Source organism: Phoenix dactylifera, chromosome 1 (genome assembly GCF_009389715.1).
Source record: "Phoenix dactylifera cultivar Barhee BC4 chromosome 1, palm_55x_up_171113_PBpolish2nd_filt_p, whole genome shotgun sequence".
Classification (NCBI taxonomy): Eukaryota; Viridiplantae; Streptophyta; class Magnoliopsida; order Arecales; family Arecaceae; genus Phoenix; species Phoenix dactylifera.
In genome coordinates, this window is record NC_052392.1 from 10700836 (window position 1) to 10719864 (window position 19029).

The following is a 19029-nucleotide window of genomic DNA, read 5'->3' on the forward strand; positions in this document are numbered from 1 at the left end:
ACAACCTCTCTCCTTTTTAATATGCCAACTAGTGCACAAAATTTTTTTCAAAGGCAAGAACTTCAAGAGAGGTTCCTAAGGTAGAGGCAAGCGTCATGCCTTACTTAAGATAGGAAATATACAATTATATCTTATAACTCTTCTTCAACCATATGCAAAAATCTATGGCCCACTGAAATTCATGCACTGAATAGTTATGCATCAAAAGTCATGTATATGAATCTCGTTATGCTAGTAGAGGTCACTCAGGATCCGACCCGATCCAACCCATTTGCACCCGTACATATGTGAATCCAAAATTACTATATCCACCTATTCTTCCAAACAACAATATATAGTCTTTTCTCAGCGTAATCAGCCTGATCAAGTCTAGTGTGTAGCTCATCCATACTTACAGTTCACTCATGCATTTCAAGAAAGGGAAGATAGAAGGTTTGATAGCATAGCCATTGCATGTTCTACGTTACAAAACTATGTCTTCTGTATCTATTCTGTGGGGTCGTTCTCTAAAAATCATGAAATAGTAATGAGATACGAAATGCTTGATCTTAGACCTCAACTTACCATGCCCATAAGACTATGGACGAGGTGGCACTTGAATCAGATTTGATATATATAAAATATATCAAAAATCTACAATTCAAATATAACTTATTTATTAAATACAAAAAATTTAAATTAATATTTAGGGTTTTTTTGCATTGATATTTTTCTGGATATTGCATTTTATTTGAATACCTTTGTAAATTAATATTTGTATGTGTATCCTTATAAAACATTTGTTTTGCTATTCTACCTTTTTTATACTTATTTTTGCATATATACCTATACCATCTAACGTCGTTAAAAAATTAATAGTTTCAAATTAAAATAACTAAATACTAAATAGTTATAAGACAATTATGATGGAGGACAAAAAAATAATTTCAAAATTTTATTTTATTTTTAATTAAAATATATATAGTTTTTATAAATGGTGTTAGAAGAAGGGTATTTGTGCAAACCAGGGCCGGCCCGAGCCTTAGGCGACCGAGGCGGTCGCCTAAGGCCCCGAGCCAATGGAAGGCCCCCGGGAGGTGGAGAGAGAGAGGGAAAGGGAGAGAGAGAGAGAGAGGGAGAGAGAGAGAGGGAGAGAGAGAGCGAGAGGGAGGGTCGGTCTGACCGTGACCAAAAGGAAGCAAAGGCCCCATATCGAGTCTTCCCCCTTGATGGAAGGGAGGTGGAGAGTTTCTTGGCCTGCAGAGGGGAAATTTAGGAAGTTGGGGACGGTAGTTTTGTTTTGGATGGAGAGAGAGAGAGAGAGAGAGGAGGGATTTGGTTGGCTTGATACACGCCTGAAGCCACTCTTATCTTTCATCCCTTCTCTTGTTTGGTTTTGGTCTTGGTTTTCCTTCCCTCACATTAATTTTCTCCTCTCGGTTTCTTCTCCCCTCTTGGGTGGTAGAGAGAGAAGGAGGGAGGGGGTTGAATGGCTGCTGTGCTGTGATGTTGCGGTTGCTGCTTGGGTACTCACTTGAAGGGGAGATGGAGGGATGGGACTTTTATTAATTAGATGGAGTCAATTTCCCATAATGCCCCTACTTTCTCTTATAGAGAAGCTTCTTTCTGGACAAATTCTTTTCTTTACCTTGACCATGAAGTGCCATGGGATGACCTTTTCCTATTCCGCTCTTGCTTGACATGATAAACAATATTGCCAAGCATTATCTCAGTTATTTAATCAGTTTTATGGTCCTTTTTTTAGGATAATTACTTTTCTGCACTTCCATTCAAAAATAATATTAAATTTAAAAAATTTCTTGCCTATCTTTATTAGATTCATGTATCTTTGTTGAAATAGTGTACTTGATAGCTATCCATTTTCATATCATTTTTTTAAATATTTTATATTTATTAAAAAAAATTATTATTAAAAAAAAGGTCTCATTCATTGGATTCGCCTTAGGCCCCCAAATGTATTGGGCCGCCCCTGGTGCAAACATAGTATTCTATGATGGTATAGAAATGAATATAATTTTTAAAAGGGTATTTATATAAATTTAAATTTTTAGAAAAATATTAGTGCAAAAAAAAAAGACTCTAATATTTAATTATTTTATGAAATAGATGATGTAACTCGATCGGCACTCGGTTGCAGTAAAATGGAGGAAAGGAAAGACTCGAATAGGAGGTACGAGGACGCTTGAGCGGAGAAGTGGCGGATCCGTAAATTCCACCATAAAAGGATGGCAAATTCTCAAGCTCCTGGCCCCACCTCTGGTCTTCGTCGTTTTCCCCAGAAGTCAGAAACCGAATGCGAATTGAACTTTGGCCCAGCCCATCATCGGAGGTGTGTGCCGCATCTCGTCCCGGTATAATTACCCCCACCCCTCTCCGTCCTTCCTCATTGATCGCTCGTTCTCGTACTTATTCTCCTTCTTCGCTCTTCGTGCTCCGCGCGGCGCCACCGAGGGCTCTGAGAGCAAGGGGAAAGGGGAGGAGACGTAGGAGAGCTTGGAGGCTTGCGGCGATGGCTGGAAAAGGGGTGTTCGAGGAGATCATCGACGGGGATGTGTACAAGTACTACACGGATGGGGAGTGGAGGAAGTCGCCTTCGGGGAAGTCGGTTTCCGTCATTAATCCGACGACGAGGAAGCCTCAGTACAAAGTTCAAGGTGCTCGAGCTATTTTTAGTTTTGCTTTCGCAATAAGCTATTTCTTGATTTGCGGAGTTTTTGTAGGTATGCTGTAATGAGTTCACTAGTGGTTGGGATGCGCGACTTTAACTAGTTTTATTCGCATTTTTCCCCAAAAATGGGATTTTTGTGAGAGTTTCCTCTAAAACTTGGATTTTTTTGGACCGGATACGGGACCCTCACCGCAAGGTCCGAGGCATTCGGGTTATATGAACTTTGAAATCCCTTCTATTTTTTTCAAAAAATTCAAGATATTACATCAACCGCATTTTTCCGGCTTCTTGTAGCTAGTTTTGTGGTAACTGGAAACGATTTTCACCAGGCTTTTGCTATCGGTTTTCCAAAAAAAAATAAAAAATGGAGTGTTTCTCGTGCTCTTTTCTTTTCCTTTTGTATTTTTTTTGGATGTGGGACTGGGGCTTCCAGGCCCAAGGTTTGCGCTTTCTTTATAATTCTTTATAATTTCCAGTAATTTTATTTGATTCTCGAGGTTTCAAGGACAAGGGATTTTTATGTTTTTTCATCGCAACAATCGGATTCTTTTTTTGGGACGTGGACCACAACCCGTCAGTACAAGCTTTGAACTCCTCGTTTTCTTCAGAATTTGTTCTATTTCTTCGACAATTTCCACAAATTATTAATTTCTTTGGCCTGTAACCAGTTGCTGCATTCAATTCAGCCGTTCCCAATTGTTAGGAAACATTGACCCTCTTTCTCCGTGAAAACTTGGATTTCCTTTCTTGGACTGGGGTGATTTGGGAGCGGTTGTGACTGACCCGAGAGCATGGCGTGGTGTAGCATGCACGCAGGAGGAGGTGAACAAGGTGATGGAGTCTGCGAAGGCGGCGCAGAAGTCATGGGCCCGGACGCCGCTGTGGAAGCGGGCGGAGCTCCTTCACAAGGCGGCAGCCATCCTCAAAGAGCACAAGGCCCCCATCGCCGAGTGCCTCGTCAAGGAGATCGCCAAGCCCGCCAAGGACGCCGTCACAGAGGTAACATCACCTCCCGGGTCTCTTATCCAATATTTACGGCAATCTTTTTTTTCCTGCTTAAAATGCTTTTTTTTTTAAAAAAAAAGGTGGTGAGGTCGGGGGATCTGGTATCTTACACCGCGGAAGAGGGAGTTCGGATACTTGGGGAGGGAAAGTTTCTGCTCTCTGATAGTTTTCCTGGCAACAACCGGAGCAAGTACTGCCTGAGTTCCAAGGTACAACTTCCCCCTCCTTGCCTTACTTCTTTTCTCTTATAAGAACCCTCAAGTTAAGTAGAGCAACTCAGAAGGTGCTAATTCTGTGAGACCTTTCATTCTAAGACTAGGCCATATTATTTCTGTGACAAGATCTAGTAAACCATATTTAACCCATACAGAGTAGGTCAGGTACCGTATTTAATCCTTGTGGAGCAGATCCAAAGTGATCTAGTACCGGAGCAATGAATGTATAACCCTATTGATAGGTCTAAAACATAGTCAGACCGAGAGGCCAAAGCAAACACACAACATTCACTGGTTTTATAAATACAGTTTTATTTTGTTCTCCAAGTTACCGTGATGGCTCAAATAGTTTATTAAATCTTCAAATCATACATGAGCATCCAAACAGTTTGAAATAATTGACAAGCATGCATGGTTTTAAAGAAGTATTTCAAACACATTGAATGGTTTTAAAGAAGTATTTCAAACACATTGAAAGATATAGTGTTTCGAGGGTTTAATGCAAAATTATCCAAACATTCCAATATGCCCCTTTTAAACATGACAAAAATACATAATTATGAATATACACGATTTTCAAAGATGTCCAAGAGTTTCAATGCCAAAATCTTCAATTGTTTGATACAATTGACATGCATACGATGGATGTTTGGCAATAACAAAGTTATTTGCCAACCAAAGAGTACTGATATGGATGTGTACTTGCAGTGGCATGCATCCCATGCCAATCTTTTTATCGTATTTTCCAGGTTACCGTGATGGCTTAGATGGTTTATCAAATCTTCAAATCATACATGAGTATCCAAATAGTTTCAAATAATTGACAAACATGCATGGCTTTAAAGAATATTTTAGGTACATCCAAAGGTACGTTGTTTCAAGGGTTTAATGCAAATATCTCCAATAACTCTCATTCCCTTTCAAACTTGACAAAAATACATAACTATGAATATACATGATTTTCAAACTATCCAAGAGTTTCAGTGCCACAATCTTCACTTGTTTTATCCATTTTGCATGCAGACAAAGAACATTTGGCAGCAATAAAGCTTGGTTTAAGTTTTGGGGTTGTACCAATAGCTAATAAATACAGTACGGTATCATAAAGGGTGCCATATATGCCAACAAAAGAGCATGTACCCTACATGGATGTGTTAATAGTGGCACGCGTCTCATGCCAACCAATACCCTCTCCATATCAGCTTTGCACAATATGGACCAGCATAACCTTAAACTCTTAGCATTTACTAAAAATACATGCATTTCATACAAAAGAAGTATCTTACAATTTACAATACATAATTTTTGAAATATTTACAAATTAATTAACATAGATGCATTTTAATGAAAATTAATGCAAATAATTTCAAAGGGGGTTTTTTCATTAAATTAATGAAAAATAATAAATTATCCAATATAGATATATTCTATGAGAAAACAAGGTAGAATATTTTGAGATAAAGTCATATGCAGTCAACAATTATCTCAAGGATATGCTTTATAAAATGTAGAGTCATCATTATAGTTTAGGTAGAAGGTTACTTACCGAACATGATAAGTCCAACAAAGACTCTCCTCTCAAACAAAATTCTCTAATACCTAACAATTGCAAATAATTTGCATGTCAAACATTATCTTGAGCTCTTTAATAGACCCAAGTGCCTCATTAAAACTTGTATTATTTCTTAATCCAATTAACCACCAAAATTCCAAGCAAGGCACCAATGTTTAAAATCAACAAAATAAAACTTCAAAACTTATAAAATTTAGTGCAAAATATTTTAAATAAATAGTAGATCTTATTTATGGCTAGTTTTGGGCAAATCAAGTGGCCTAAATGGACCTGTCGATTTTTGACCGAGGCTTTCTCTACTACAATAATGGCCCTGAACTATCAAAATATATCTCTAAAAATTATGATATTGGTCCTTTTGGAATTCCTACAAGATGAGGACTCCAAGGTTACAGGCCATGTTGCCAGAAATTTGCTGAAGGTAACCAATGACATAGACCTAGACCTTTTCCCCAAATCAATCCTAAAACCATATTAATCTATCAAATAATATGGTATTAGGGCTAGAAATTATCTCAATCACATCTCTGTTTGGAAGTCGGGGCCTCAAATTTGATCTCTTCTTGCCCAGAGTCATGGTCACCTCTCTCTGTAAAAGCGTGTGAGGAGAAATCTTAATAGAGATGGAGAGGGGGAATTAGGGATTTTATCCAATTGAGAGAGGCGACAAAAAAAGGGCGAAGATAAGAGAGTGAAGAAGGATTTGGATGGGGTTGGGAGAGAAAAGAGGAGGGCGAAGCTAGGGCTGGCGAGAAAGAGAGAAGAGAGAAGAGAATGAGAAAGAGGTGAAGAGGTAGAAGGAGGATGGAAGATGGTTGGCGGATGGCGGTGGGACAAGAGGTGGTGACAGTGGTGTGGGTGGTACTCGAGCAGAGAAGAGAGAAAGAGGAGCGGGAGGGTGAGGGAGGGCATGTGAGCATGAGGAGGATGGGGTTGGGTCTCTCATGCGAGAGAGAAAAGCAAACGGGGGTCGCGTTGGGTTTAGGTGGGAGTTGGGCTCAACCCAAGTTGGGCCCAATTTTCTGGGCCAGGTATTACTTCCCACATGCATTTATTACAACTAACAATTTTGTCTTTTGAATTAATGCATTTGTATATTAAGAAACATATTAATACAAAATGATCCTTAATTCTGAAAAGCAAAATAGCATTTAATTTGTTGTACAACAATGAAGACTTTTTAAAATGAGGCAGGTGAGCAAGAGAGAGAAGAGAGTGAGAAAGAGATGAAGAGGTGGTTGTTGGAGGATGGTGGAACAGGAGGCATCGACAATGTTGTGGGTGGTGACTAGAAGAAGAAGGGGAGGAGGAGGATAGCGAGGGAGGGTGTGCGAGCATGAGGAGGATGGGGAGTGGGCTCTCACATGAGAGAGGGAAAACTAGAGGGTGTTATGTTGGGTTTAGGTGGGATCTGGGCCTAGCCCAAGTTGGGCCCAATTTCTTGGTCAGTTATTCCATCCACATAGACATTGCTTACAGATAACAATTTTATTTTTAGAATTAATGCATTTATATATTTAGAAACATATTAATACAATATGATACTTTAGTCTAAAAAAGTGAAAATAACAATCATGGCATTTATTTTCGTTGTACAATGATGGAGACCTTTAAAAATGACCTTAACATATGTTCATTTAATGTTTGTTACATTGAAACATGGGGTGAGGTGAAGACCTATGCAGAGTGGAAGAGGTTTTGCTGTTGAGTTGAATGTATGTGACAGGAAGAAAGGAAAAGCAAGGAACTGAAACCAAAACATTAGTTGAAATTGAGCTGATTTTAGAAAGTTAAGGGTTAGGTTGGTTGCAAAATGCAGAAAGCTTCCACTTCAGCATTAAATACAATGCGGTCGTAGTTTTCAGGGACAGCATGGTTTAAATTTTGGTGAACCCAATGATAGGACTGTCGAAACCGTCTTTTGTACACCTAACTAAAGCTTAGTTTCACAATGATCAAGTCCAGTGTAGATCTGTAAAATTCCTAAACTTTAGACTTTACTGGTACTCGCCACAGGAATTTATAGGAAGAGACATAAAGCCAACTACAACATGGTTGGGAGGGTATGATGTGTGGTTATATCTGGTTTATTGTTAGAACCAATATATCATTTTTGTATTATACTCTACTACTTCACTTAACAAAATTTGTATCCTTTTTCGGGATTGTTGATTATTCCACCAAATAGAACACTTTTCAATGTTTAAATATCCATATGCTATACTAGAGGAATATTTGACATCTCCTACACTATTTTCCACTGTATGAATCTGTGTGTGCTCTCAACGAGTGCTGAATGCTGGACATTGAATGCTTTCTGGAAATTGGAAAGAATGCACAGATCATAGAATGGCAGATAGGGTCACTCTTGTCAGCTAAAATTAGTTGATGAAGCAAGCCATTCTTCTAGAAACATGACTAGTCATAACACTCCATCTGGTCTCCTAAAGTGCTTTGCTGTTGTTTTCCTACTATTTCTCTAACATCTTTACTGACTTCTGACTTCACATATATGTCCTGCGATTCTTACGAAAGTTGAGGTCATTATGTTGCTGCATCTGATAGTTTTTCTTGGCTTAATTGTTGTATCTAACATTTGTTTGTTGAGTTTTATGATGGTCGGCATCTGATGGTGCTCTTGCATTCTTACTAGAGAATTATTGAGATTCTGGGACAGTCCCATAAAACATGTTGAAACAAGGGAACAAACAGTGTAGACTGGAAAGGGAGCCCTCACTGAGCAGATATCTCATTGAGGGTTTATTTGGTAATTAAATATGATGAGCAAATGAAGCTACCGTGCATGATAGTCAAGTGTAACTTCGATAAACACTATTGACTGCTCTCATTACAGCAACTTGACATTCAGATCTTCTATATGATCTCTCCCAAGTCCCAAATAAGCTACAACACCACTGTAGATAAAATATGAAAACATTGAAGCAAGGTTAGAAAACTAGGGCTACCAAGTCAGAAGTCAAGACTGTTGGAGTTTTAATTAAAAAAGATTTAAATTTTCTATCCCCTAAATTCTAGTTGTTTTAAATGCTTTAAAATACCTTTTTGTGAGACGCCTCTTTTAGAAGAGTTGTGACTCTTCGAAAGAGAATGTTGATTTTCGAAAAAATACAATATTTTCAAAACATTACGTATCTTCGGAACCATCACGTCTTTTCGGTCTTTGGATAGAGTCTATAAATAGACTCTTCTACTTTTTATCTTTTTAGCTTTTCTGGACAACTAAAGGAGTCGGTCGGATCAAGCTTCCACAACGATCATACTCGTTCGAGGAGGATCGGACTGAGCCAGATTGTTGTACCTTGTGGACAAGATCGCCACAAACCCGCGCGTAGGGGGTGAATCACGTTCTTAGGACAGCGTATATCACATGTCTCGATCCAGGCAAGCTCTTTTCAATCTTCTTTAGATTTAGTGAATTATTCTTTTATAAAATAAAAATACAGTAATTTCTAGGGAAAATAATTTTCTAAATAAGATAACTTGGCTAGTATTGAAATATGAACAAACTTGGGCTTAGCCTTGTTGAGTCTTTCCAGACTTGGTTGAATCAATGAGTAAAAAAAAAAAGAATGAGTCATATTCTTAATTTTTGTTTCCACAAGACCTTAACTCAGCCAAATTGAACCACACTGCCACCAAATCGGATTGAGTCATGCTGAATCGTCACCAAGTAAGTGCTAGAAACGAACAAGAGCAAGGAGACATGGTTGTGGAAGGTAAGGGTCAAGAAAGTGATATAAAAACAAGATTCTATTCCTCTGCCAACAACAACTAGAGATGACCATGATTTTTTGTGTGTTTGAAAAAGTAGTTTAATCACAAGTGATCGGCAAGGAGACAAAAACTTCAATGCTTTCTTTTTTGTGTTAATTTGAAGTTTGTTAATTTCTAACTAAATAACTTGGACATGGTCAATTCTGATCACTTGGAATGTTGGGTAACCATTTGCTAATGCTACTCTCCCATTTGCTTTTGCATATAGATATCATTATTGAATATATAATATCTTAATATTCCTTCTTATTCTTAGAAGATTAGACTATATTAAATTCAAATTAATTGTAGATGTTTTGATCATTCAAATATTCTTTAGTTAATTATATATGAGTGTTATATATACATGTATATATGCACATTGCATATAATGTATATATGTGTGTATGAAATTCAGGACTTGGTTGAGTTGTTGAGCTGACTTGTCCGAGTCAAATAAATTAGTAGAGGGCAAGGTGAGTTTGAGTCATGAGTTCTTCAACCTTGCATTGAAGATAAGATTGCAACTTTTTTTTTTATTTTTTGCACTTCCCATTAACGAGCTTTATTGCATCTGGCCGCAGATCCCTCTTGGAGTTGTTTTGGCCATTCGAATCTATGATATCTAAATATTCCTCCTTATTTTTTCCACTTCTGGTTTACAAGCTTTATTGCATTTGGCTGCAGATACCTCTTGGAGTCGTTTTGGCCATTCCACCCTTCAACTATCCCATCAACTTAGCGGTCTCCAAAATTGCTCCTGCACTTATTTCTGGCAATTCCCTTGTGCTCAAGCCTCCCACTCAGGTATTACATATTAGTGTACGCACCAAAATCTCAGCCCATAAGATGTGCACCTGTTCTGGGAAAGTTGACTCTCATTCTAAAACTTTTTCGTCCAGGGTGCTGTATCTGCTCTACACATGGTACACTGCTTTCACTTGGCTGGATTCCCAAAAGGCCTGATCAGTTGTGTCACGGGCAAAGGCTCGGAAATAGGAGATTTTCTGACAATGCATCCTGGGGTGAACTGTATAAGGTAATGGCCTTTTGCTTTTACAGCATTGGATTTTTTTACTGAAATCATTCTTTCATCAAGTCCTTCAGTCCCCTTCCTTTAATACTTCCTTGCTTGTCATCACAGCTTTACTGGGGGTGATACTGGAATTGCCATTTCAAAGAAGTCAGGCATGATCCCTCTCCAGATGGAGCTTGGAGGGAAGGATGCATGCATTGTGCTTGAAGATGCTGATCTTGATTTGGCTGCTGCGAATATAGTGAAAGGAGGTTTCTCTTATAGGTGATATTCTGAGCCTGCCTCCCGGCAATAATTTACTGCAGATAGTTCGCAATACTCCTTGTTTGGGTCCTTTCTAATGCCTATATATCTTAATCCATTAAAAAGGTTGAGAGACAACAAAAGTTTGCAAATTGAACATCTGCATCTACTATCAATATTTTATAATGGTAAACTAGTATTCTATATATGGAAAGCAGTCTAGATTCCAATAATTATTGTATACTTTACCCTTCTATTAACGTGGGAATTAATATTGAGGTTCTGCAGTGACTAATTTCAACTAGATAAACTGCTCTACTTTTGTTTGCTACAGTGGTCAAAGATGCACAGCTGTTAAGGTTGTCCTAGTTATGGAATCAGTAGCTGATGCTCTTGTAGAGAAGGTGAAGGCCAAGGTGGCAAGACTCACAGTTGGTCCGCCGGAGGAGGATTGTGATATCACTCCCGTTGTATCGGAATCCTCTGCAAATTTCATTGAAGGATTGGTTATGGATGCGAAAGAAAAACGAGCCACATTTTGCCAGGAGTTCCAGAGAGAGGGGAACCTCATTTGGCCACTGCTGTTAGATCATGTCCGGCCTGATATGAGAATTGCTTGGGAGGAACCCTTTGGACCAGTCTTGCCAGTAATCCGGATCAACTCTGTTGAAGAAGGTATCCATCACTGCAATGCTAGCAATTTTGGGCTCCAGGTATGCAATTGCTTCTTCCTTGTTTGTTTTTTATCTTTTATTTTTTAAACCTATTGCATAAATTGCAAAGCTCAGTTGTTTCATGTTATAATGCTTAAAAGTCTTGTATTTTGTTAGAAAGCAGAAAACAAAACGAGGACAAAAAAAAAGCAACTTATTTTGTTGATGTGGATTTGTTTTCTTACAAGAGTATGAAAGTTTTGCTCGATATGTTTTTATTCAGTTAACCTGTCTATAGTTTATGAAACAAAGTAAGGACCATCAACCTGGTCTTTGTAAGGAAAACAAAAGGATTCTGCAACAACATGCTTCTTTTGATAGACTCGATCATCAACAAAACTAGTGCTTGACTTCCCTATACTGACCCACCAAAGTTTGGGGATCACTGGCTTATGTCGAAACATATAAGAAAAGGGTTACCATATCAAGGAAACCAATTTATTATCTCTTAATGTCTGTTTCTAGTTTAGCAGTTGATATTATTGTTTTGGGTTTCTGCATTAGGAATTCAAATGAATGGTTCCTTCCAAGGGTCTGTGATAATTATAGTACTGCCCTAATAAGATTTGGTCCTGCTCGAGCCTAGTAAGGAGTGTTTGACTTGCATACTCGCAAAAGAGCACATAACAGAACTTACACTTGATTTTCGCACCATGCTTGATAACCTCGTTCACTACCATCCTAACACCTTCAGGCTCTGTTTTTTAACATTCTCTGATGCATTTATTATTGTGAATACTGACTTATTCTAATGTGGCACAGGGATGTGTTTTTACAAGGGACATCAACAAAGCAATAATGATCAGCGATGCCATGGAGACAGGAACAGTTCAGATCAATTCAGCACCGGCACGTGGGCCTGACCATTTCCCCTTCCAGGTATAATTTCTCTCTGATAACCGTGTTATGGAGTGTATATAAAAATTCTTGCATTCCCAACTATGTCTTATGCTAACCATGATGTGGCTTGTGCATTGCAGGGTCTGAAGGACAGTGGTATTGGATCACAGGGAATTACTAACAGTATCAACATGATGACAAAAATCAAGAGCGTTGTTATTAACTTACCATCTCCATCCTACACCATGGGTTAAAGACTAAAGTAGACGATTTCAGTTGTTAAAATAAGTATGACAAAGCTGTCTGCCTTTTTTATCCTATTTCCAGTTGCATTTGGATGTTAATCAATAATAAATAGCAGATAGATGCTGATTAGTCTATATTGGTCTGCTATACATTTAGTTTTTGCATTTAAGAAAAAATTACATGGTTGTGAAGGGAGGCTTTGATGTATTTCTTGAGATGATGTTCCCTAAAGTTGATAAGAGCTGTTGTATACTTGTATTTGTTGTATTTCTTGTATTTGTTGTATTTCTTGTAATGCGAGAAAATATTATATCGGAATAGATATCTGATAGAGGCTATGGTATTTTTGAGACGATTGTATCATGGTACCACAATTGTTTTTTTTTTTTGTTGTTGTTGAAAAAAGAACTTCCTTATTAGTCTCTGCATGGTACTTGTTGCGCCTATTCCTATATTAAAAAGGTATTCCCTCTATAGAGTAGATGGAAAAAGATGTTTGTTGGAATGAGGGGTTAACTAGAGAATAAGTGGTTGAATCGAAAAGGGAAAACAATAGTCACCCACTTTTCCATGGAATAGAGTTATTTGACCCCGCTTTTGTAGCAGAAAAAAGTTATCCTGGTTAAAGGGGTTTAACCCGTCTTTACCGGTAGAAAGTTACTCCTCAAAAAGTGAACACCTTTGGCTGAATAGCTCCTTATTCTACCACTTAACCCAGTGTACCTCACAATCAAATGTGCACTCTGTTGCCTGAGGCCAAATATGCAGTCCCAGTGTTATGCCCAAAAACTTTCAGATTCAGGCAATTGGCTTTATTGGCAAATCATTCCAGTAAAAATATCAGAGTTTATTAAAGACAATGAGTAATCTTGGTATTGTTGTACAAACTCAGGAGGCATTGGCAATGTGCAGTGAGAAGGCAAAAGCTCAACGTAGTCAATGCCCCAAACAATAACATTATGAAGTTTAGACATTTGATTGAACTTTTTCAGGTGCCGGTCCAATGAGGGACTTGGTCATGACTATTTTTTAGGGGAGGGGTTAGAGTTGGTCATGACCTTGCTGATTGTACTTGGTCATCCTATACATAATCAATGACATGCACTTAGCTCCTGGCTTAGAATTAATTCGACGATTCTTTGGAAGCTAAAGTGGGTATAGACAGCATCATCTATCTGCACAAATGACACTTCTTTATCATTTCTAGTAGATTATTTGGCAACTTTTTTTCGAAAAAAAAAAAGTATCGGAGAAAGTCTACTCCACAAGAGAAGGTTATGGCTCTAGAAGAGACGGTTCGCTGGAAATGGATAGCAACTAGAATATGTTCGATTAAAATCTTTCACAGATTCCTAAATCATGAAGGTGTTATATGTCCCCTTGCACCGGCCTTTTGGTAGGCCGCTGCACCTGATAAATTAAAAAACTTTATGTGGCTAGCGGCTAGCTACAAAGAATGAGCTGAATTAGGGGGAGGTCCTTAACAAGAAAGGCTTTAGCTCTCTTTTCATTGCCCTTTGTGTAAAGGATCATCAGATTCCATTGGTCGCCTCCTTATTAACTTCCATTATTCTGAGTATTTAGGGAGAATGGTGCTCCAATGTCTGCCTAGCCATTTGAGCTCTCAAATGTCTAAGCCTATTTGGTCCTTCCAGACTTGTGGCAGCCGATGAACGGCGGATCTATAGCATCTCTATCTTCGGAGCTGGGCTGAGCGGTGTAGGAGGGGCATCTCCTATGCGGGGCACACTCTGGGTGTGAACTGCATCCACCTCGAAGGGAATTCGGCTATTGTGATCGAGGGGATTTATGGTCAGCACACTGCGACGGACAAGCAGTTTCTGCTCCACGACATTCGGAGGATCGCGGGGTTTTGTGGCTCCTTCTGGGCCACCCATGTTTATTGGGAAGCAAACAGTGCAGCTGACTGGGTGGTTTTCTTCGCGGCGCATCACTTTGGTAAATTTCTTTAGACGAATCAAGCGGATGTTTCTTGCTCTCTTCGCCAACATCTTTTTTCTCACTTTGTTGGTTGTACTCATATGCGTGTTATGTGAGGCGCCGATGTACCAAAAAAGATAAGTCCAAGTCTATTTGATCCTTCTAGAGAACCAAGGGACACTCAAAGAAGTACAATAGCTTTTGGGATTTTTTGGTTATTGAGTTTCCTAGTTCATTTGGATGGAAAGAAACAACGGCAAAGAAGCTCCTCTACTTCACATCAGAAGGGAATTTCAATGTTCTTATCTTGGAGTGCAGTAGTTCCTCAAAGGTAGACTTTTAGTTATAACCTCCTTGGTAAAGATTTGTCCTCCCTTGCCTCAATGCAAACACCATCTTTGATGTATCCTTGTTGCTGCTCTCCTTAGAATCAGCTTTGTTGCAACTTCGTATCCTTAATGAAGTCAAGTGGGGCTTTTGCTCTTCTTTTCCCGCAAGAAAAAAAAAATCCTATTTTGATGAAATCCTCCCTTCCTGATTGGATTACAAGTTGTCATTCCGTTGTAATTTTCTTTTTTATAACACCCCTACAAGGATCTTTGAAAATGAACAAATGCTAAGGGTTTGATGAGGTCCCTTGCATATGACTTTTGTCATGTCTAGTGAAAATACTTGCAGTTTGTATGTCAGCTTATCATGTGAGCTGTAAGTTAAAGGCAAATTAGACAGTTGATTTAAGCTAATTTGGATGTTATTTGGGCATGGATGATTCTAGTTGGAAGCAATTAGTAATGCTTTTATCCCAGAGAAAGATTTAGGCCATGTTTGGCAGAGCTGTTAGTAGTAGAGCTTTTAAAAGTAGAACTTTTTGTAGTAGAACTTTTATAAAAAGCTATTTGCTATTTCGTAACTATATTTCTAAAGTGTTGTGAAACTTTAATATGTATTTGGTAAACAAATTGAAAGATTACTTTTGATATGACAAAATGATTATAAAAGACATTGCATATTATTATACAACAGAGCATAATAAAATATAACATATATTAATACATAAATATATGATATAGTATAATATTATTGTAATATAATATAATATTATATACTATAGCATATAATATAACATAATTTGATATTATATAACATAATATATTATTGTATTATGATATAATATAATATAATATTATATTTATAGTATAATACAATAATAAAGGTATGAAATATTATAATTATTATCATGTATATTAATATTATTATTTTCTCTAATTATTATATTTTATCATGGGTATTTTAGTCTAAAAAGAAAAAAATTATAACTCAAAATAGCTTCTCAATGCAGCCTAAAAGTACTTTTCTAGAGAAGCTCCATTTACTTCGGAAAAGCACTTTTGGTATGCATCGAAAAGTTATTTTAATTTATAATTTTTTTTCTTTTTGAACCAAAATACCTATGATAAAATATTATAATTATAGAAAATGTCCCTTTATATTATAGAAATCTGCAGGAGTCCCAACAAAGAAAACAAATAACCCAAAAATTAGTTTCTAAAAATATTATATTTAATAAAATATTAATATATAACGATTATAATTATAATGTTCATACCTTTATTATTTTACTGCTGTAAATATAATATTATATTACTATATTATAATAATATTATCATATTATAGTAATATTATACTATATTATATATTTATGTATTAATACATATTATATTTTATTATGCTCTATTGTATAATACTATGTAATATCTTTAATGATCATTTTGTCATACCAAAAGTATTTTCTCAATTTATTTCGCAAATATATATTAAAGTTTCCCAACACTCTATAAATGTAGTTATCAAACAGTAAATAACTTTTTATAAAAGCTCTATTTTAAAAAGCTCTACTTCCGAAAACTCTACTGCCAATAGCTCTACTAAACGGGGCCTTAGTCTTCCTTCTCCTCTCTTCCTCAATATTTTAGGAAGCTGAAATTTTTTATCGTCCAGCAATTGCAGCACAAACTATATTCCTTCTCATCATCAAATTGTGCACTTTTTTGGGTTATATTTGTACTTTTTTTTTGGAAACTTTGTACTTGGAAACATTGAGCCAGAACCCAACTTTTCCTAAAGTATATGCAAATCTTCTGCTCCTCAGTCAATGTATGCTTTATTTGGATATAAAGAATTTGGACATGCTTTGATTCTATAATTTTGCATAAAAATCAGCTCCATGGTACAAGTGCTTGTGAGTTTTTTATCTATCCCACCAAATTACCATTTTTCAAGAAAAATAACTTTCAAATCAATACAAATTACAAGTATTTATTTTTTAAACTATTAAGTGTGCCTTGAATTCCTTAGTCCATCCCACTTTATGATTCAGTTTGACAAATCTGGTAGGAAAACTAAGGGCAAAAAAATGATTGGGAACTTTATGCGAGGTCTATAGTGGGAAAGTATCAGATGGGGTATATTAAGGCTAGGGTTTTATTGAGAAGCAGCATTGTTCTTGTGCTCCATCCTTTGTAATGGAATCTCTTTTCCATCCTCATACGTGAATATAAGCCTGTGGCTAAACCACGTAGATTTGTACGTACTTTGTTTTTTTTCCTCTCTCTATCTTCCCATCTTCAGCCTTTTGAGAGCTTTAAGTATCCTATTTTATCGAGATCCGTTCTAACCCTAACTTTCCACTGCTCCACTCAGAAAATCTCTCGTCGCCACATTCCATGTGCATTATGCATGCTCTTTTTTTTTATTTATTTTCCCATGATGCACATGGAATATGCATGTGAATCTTGCTGTGGAGTGATTTATTGATTAAGAATGATTTGAGGTGCATGCATTCTGGATGTTTGCTGAGCAATATGCCATAGCAAATCTCCCGCACATCCCATGCATAATGAAGGTGCTTGTTGCATGGTCATCATTACATCATTATGATAACATAAGAACTAATTTTTTAAATCATTTTTCGTCTATTTCTCAAAGTTAATTGATGCTATGCAATTTGACAATTGTTTTGAGAGGAACTATATCATCTCATGAATTTAATACTAAGTTTTAGGTTTATAAATTCTAACTTGTAAATCAATGGGAAAAAGACTTCTCGCAAAGAGAGAGAAGAACATCTGGACATTTAGGGAGAGCTGCCCATCACTGGGGGTAGTGGTGGAGAGGGCGCGACTGTTGGCGGTGGAGACCTCTCAGGCGATTCGGTCGGATAGACATTTGATAGTTCGAAATATCTAGGGCTCCTCATCTGCTTGTGTCCATTTGGTATTTTTCATCTAGGAGCCCCCACCTTTGAGTTTTCTCAAGGTCAATTTTGATAGATGCGTCCTACATGGAGGTAGGAGGGGTGGGGCGGGCTTTATTGTTAGGAAACCGGACTCTAGGGTGATTGTTGCTGGGGGTTGCCATTTGTTTGATACCTCGGTGCTAGGGATGGAGCTGAGAGCGGCCTGAGTTGGATCGTGCTACGTTTGGCGTGCCCTGCAGGGGTGAGAGATCTTTTTGGAGGGTGACTCGACAATGACCATTGGATGGATCCTGCAGGTTTCCGGAGAGGTTGATGATTATCACCCACTGCTGAGAGATATCTGGGCCATAGTCTGTAGTGGGATGGTGCTCCAGGCGAAGCACGTGTTTAGAGAGGCCAATGGAACTGCAGATTGGGTGTCCTCTTTTGTTCCCAACCATTCGAAGGACTTCTTCTCGGTAGGAGAGGCAGAGTTGCCCAGTGCACTTCGTGATGTACTGTTTTTTGAATTTTTTGGTTGTATTCGTACACATTATGTATGATACTTCCATTTTTAGCAGAGAGAGAGAGAGAGAGGGAGAGAGTTTGAAATTTTGTTTATAGAATTTTTGATTTATTAAAATCTAGGGATGATGAAACCTTTCCATCACTTGACAAACACATGTTACCATCTTAGATGAAAAGATGTGTGAAATATGTTTGTTTATATGGATAAACATGTATTAAGTTTCACAAGTTTAATAAATGATTGAAGGAATTTGTTAAATTATGTGCGCCATTGTTTTTTTCAAAAGAAGTGCTTTTAATAATTTTAATGTGGGACAAAGAAATTTATGAAAAAAAATACTCGAGGTAAGAAGTGTTTAGATTTAAAATGCCCTCCACTTTTTCACCTTGTTATGCATCACAAAGGTCATTGCATATCACTTTATCTAGCATATTGTGAACTATCTTTGTATTAATTCTCATTATTGACATGTATCTCTTAAAATTTAGAAAGTTGGTGGCTAATCTATCTCATAGATTATGGGGCCGCGTGTCAGCCATTATAACTAACTAGAGTGACAAGATTACATATTAGAAAGTAGCCATGATGACTTAATGATGCTAATGCTATCACATTTATTAAAAATGGAATGTATTTTAATAGAATAATATATTCTTGTAAATGCAAAGCTCTACTACATTCAATCAGGGTTGGTTAAATTTAAGCTTTTCTCAATCAACACTGTCAAGCAACCAAACATTTAATTGTGTCATTGTGTGAGAATCATCATCGCATACACTGAATTAGTATGATATGATAACATAACAAACAAAAATTATGTTGCAATGAATGTATTTCAGTAATTGATTTGCAAGGAATCTAGTTGTTTTTCATGCAATCTCAGCATATATTTTTCAATCACAAGCATTTAGTATATCAATCTGATATATTCTTTAGCTTATACGGGTTATTGAATAACATAGCTAAATATCTTCATGTTGTCTATAAATAATTTTGAATTAAAATTATATA

General features: G+C 37.1%; 1 protein-coding gene across 1 annotated transcript; it reads left to right on the forward strand.

The window, feature by feature from the left end:
• Window positions 1–2317: 2317 nt before the first annotated feature.
• Window positions 2318–12666, forward strand: LOC103714234 (NADP-dependent glyceraldehyde-3-phosphate dehydrogenase). The gene is made up of 9 exons (XM_008801419.3): window positions 2318–2654; window positions 3474–3667; window positions 3754–3882; window positions 9923–10042; window positions 10138–10274; window positions 10380–10535; window positions 10849–11227; window positions 11990–12106; window positions 12208–12666. The coding sequence occupies exons 1-9, from the start codon at window positions 2510–2512 to the stop codon at window positions 12319–12321; spliced, it is 1491 nt and encodes a 496-aa protein (XP_008799641.2). The 5' UTR covers window positions 2318–2509; the 3' UTR covers window positions 12322–12666.
• Window positions 12667–19029: the final 6363 nt, after the last annotated feature.

Coding starts and splice junctions, on each gene's coding strand:
- LOC103714234 (XM_008801419.3), top strand. CDS start 2,510: ATGGCTGGAAAAGGGGTGTTCGAGGAGATCATCGACGGGGATGTGTAC. Junction 2,655..3,473: donor GCCTCAGTACAAAGTTCAAG/GTGCTCGAGCTA, acceptor GGCGTGGTGTAG/CATGCACGCAGGAGGAGGTG. Junction 10,275..10,379: donor CCTGGGGTGAACTGTATAAG/GTAATGGCCTTT, acceptor TTGTCATCACAG/CTTTACTGGGGGTGATACTG.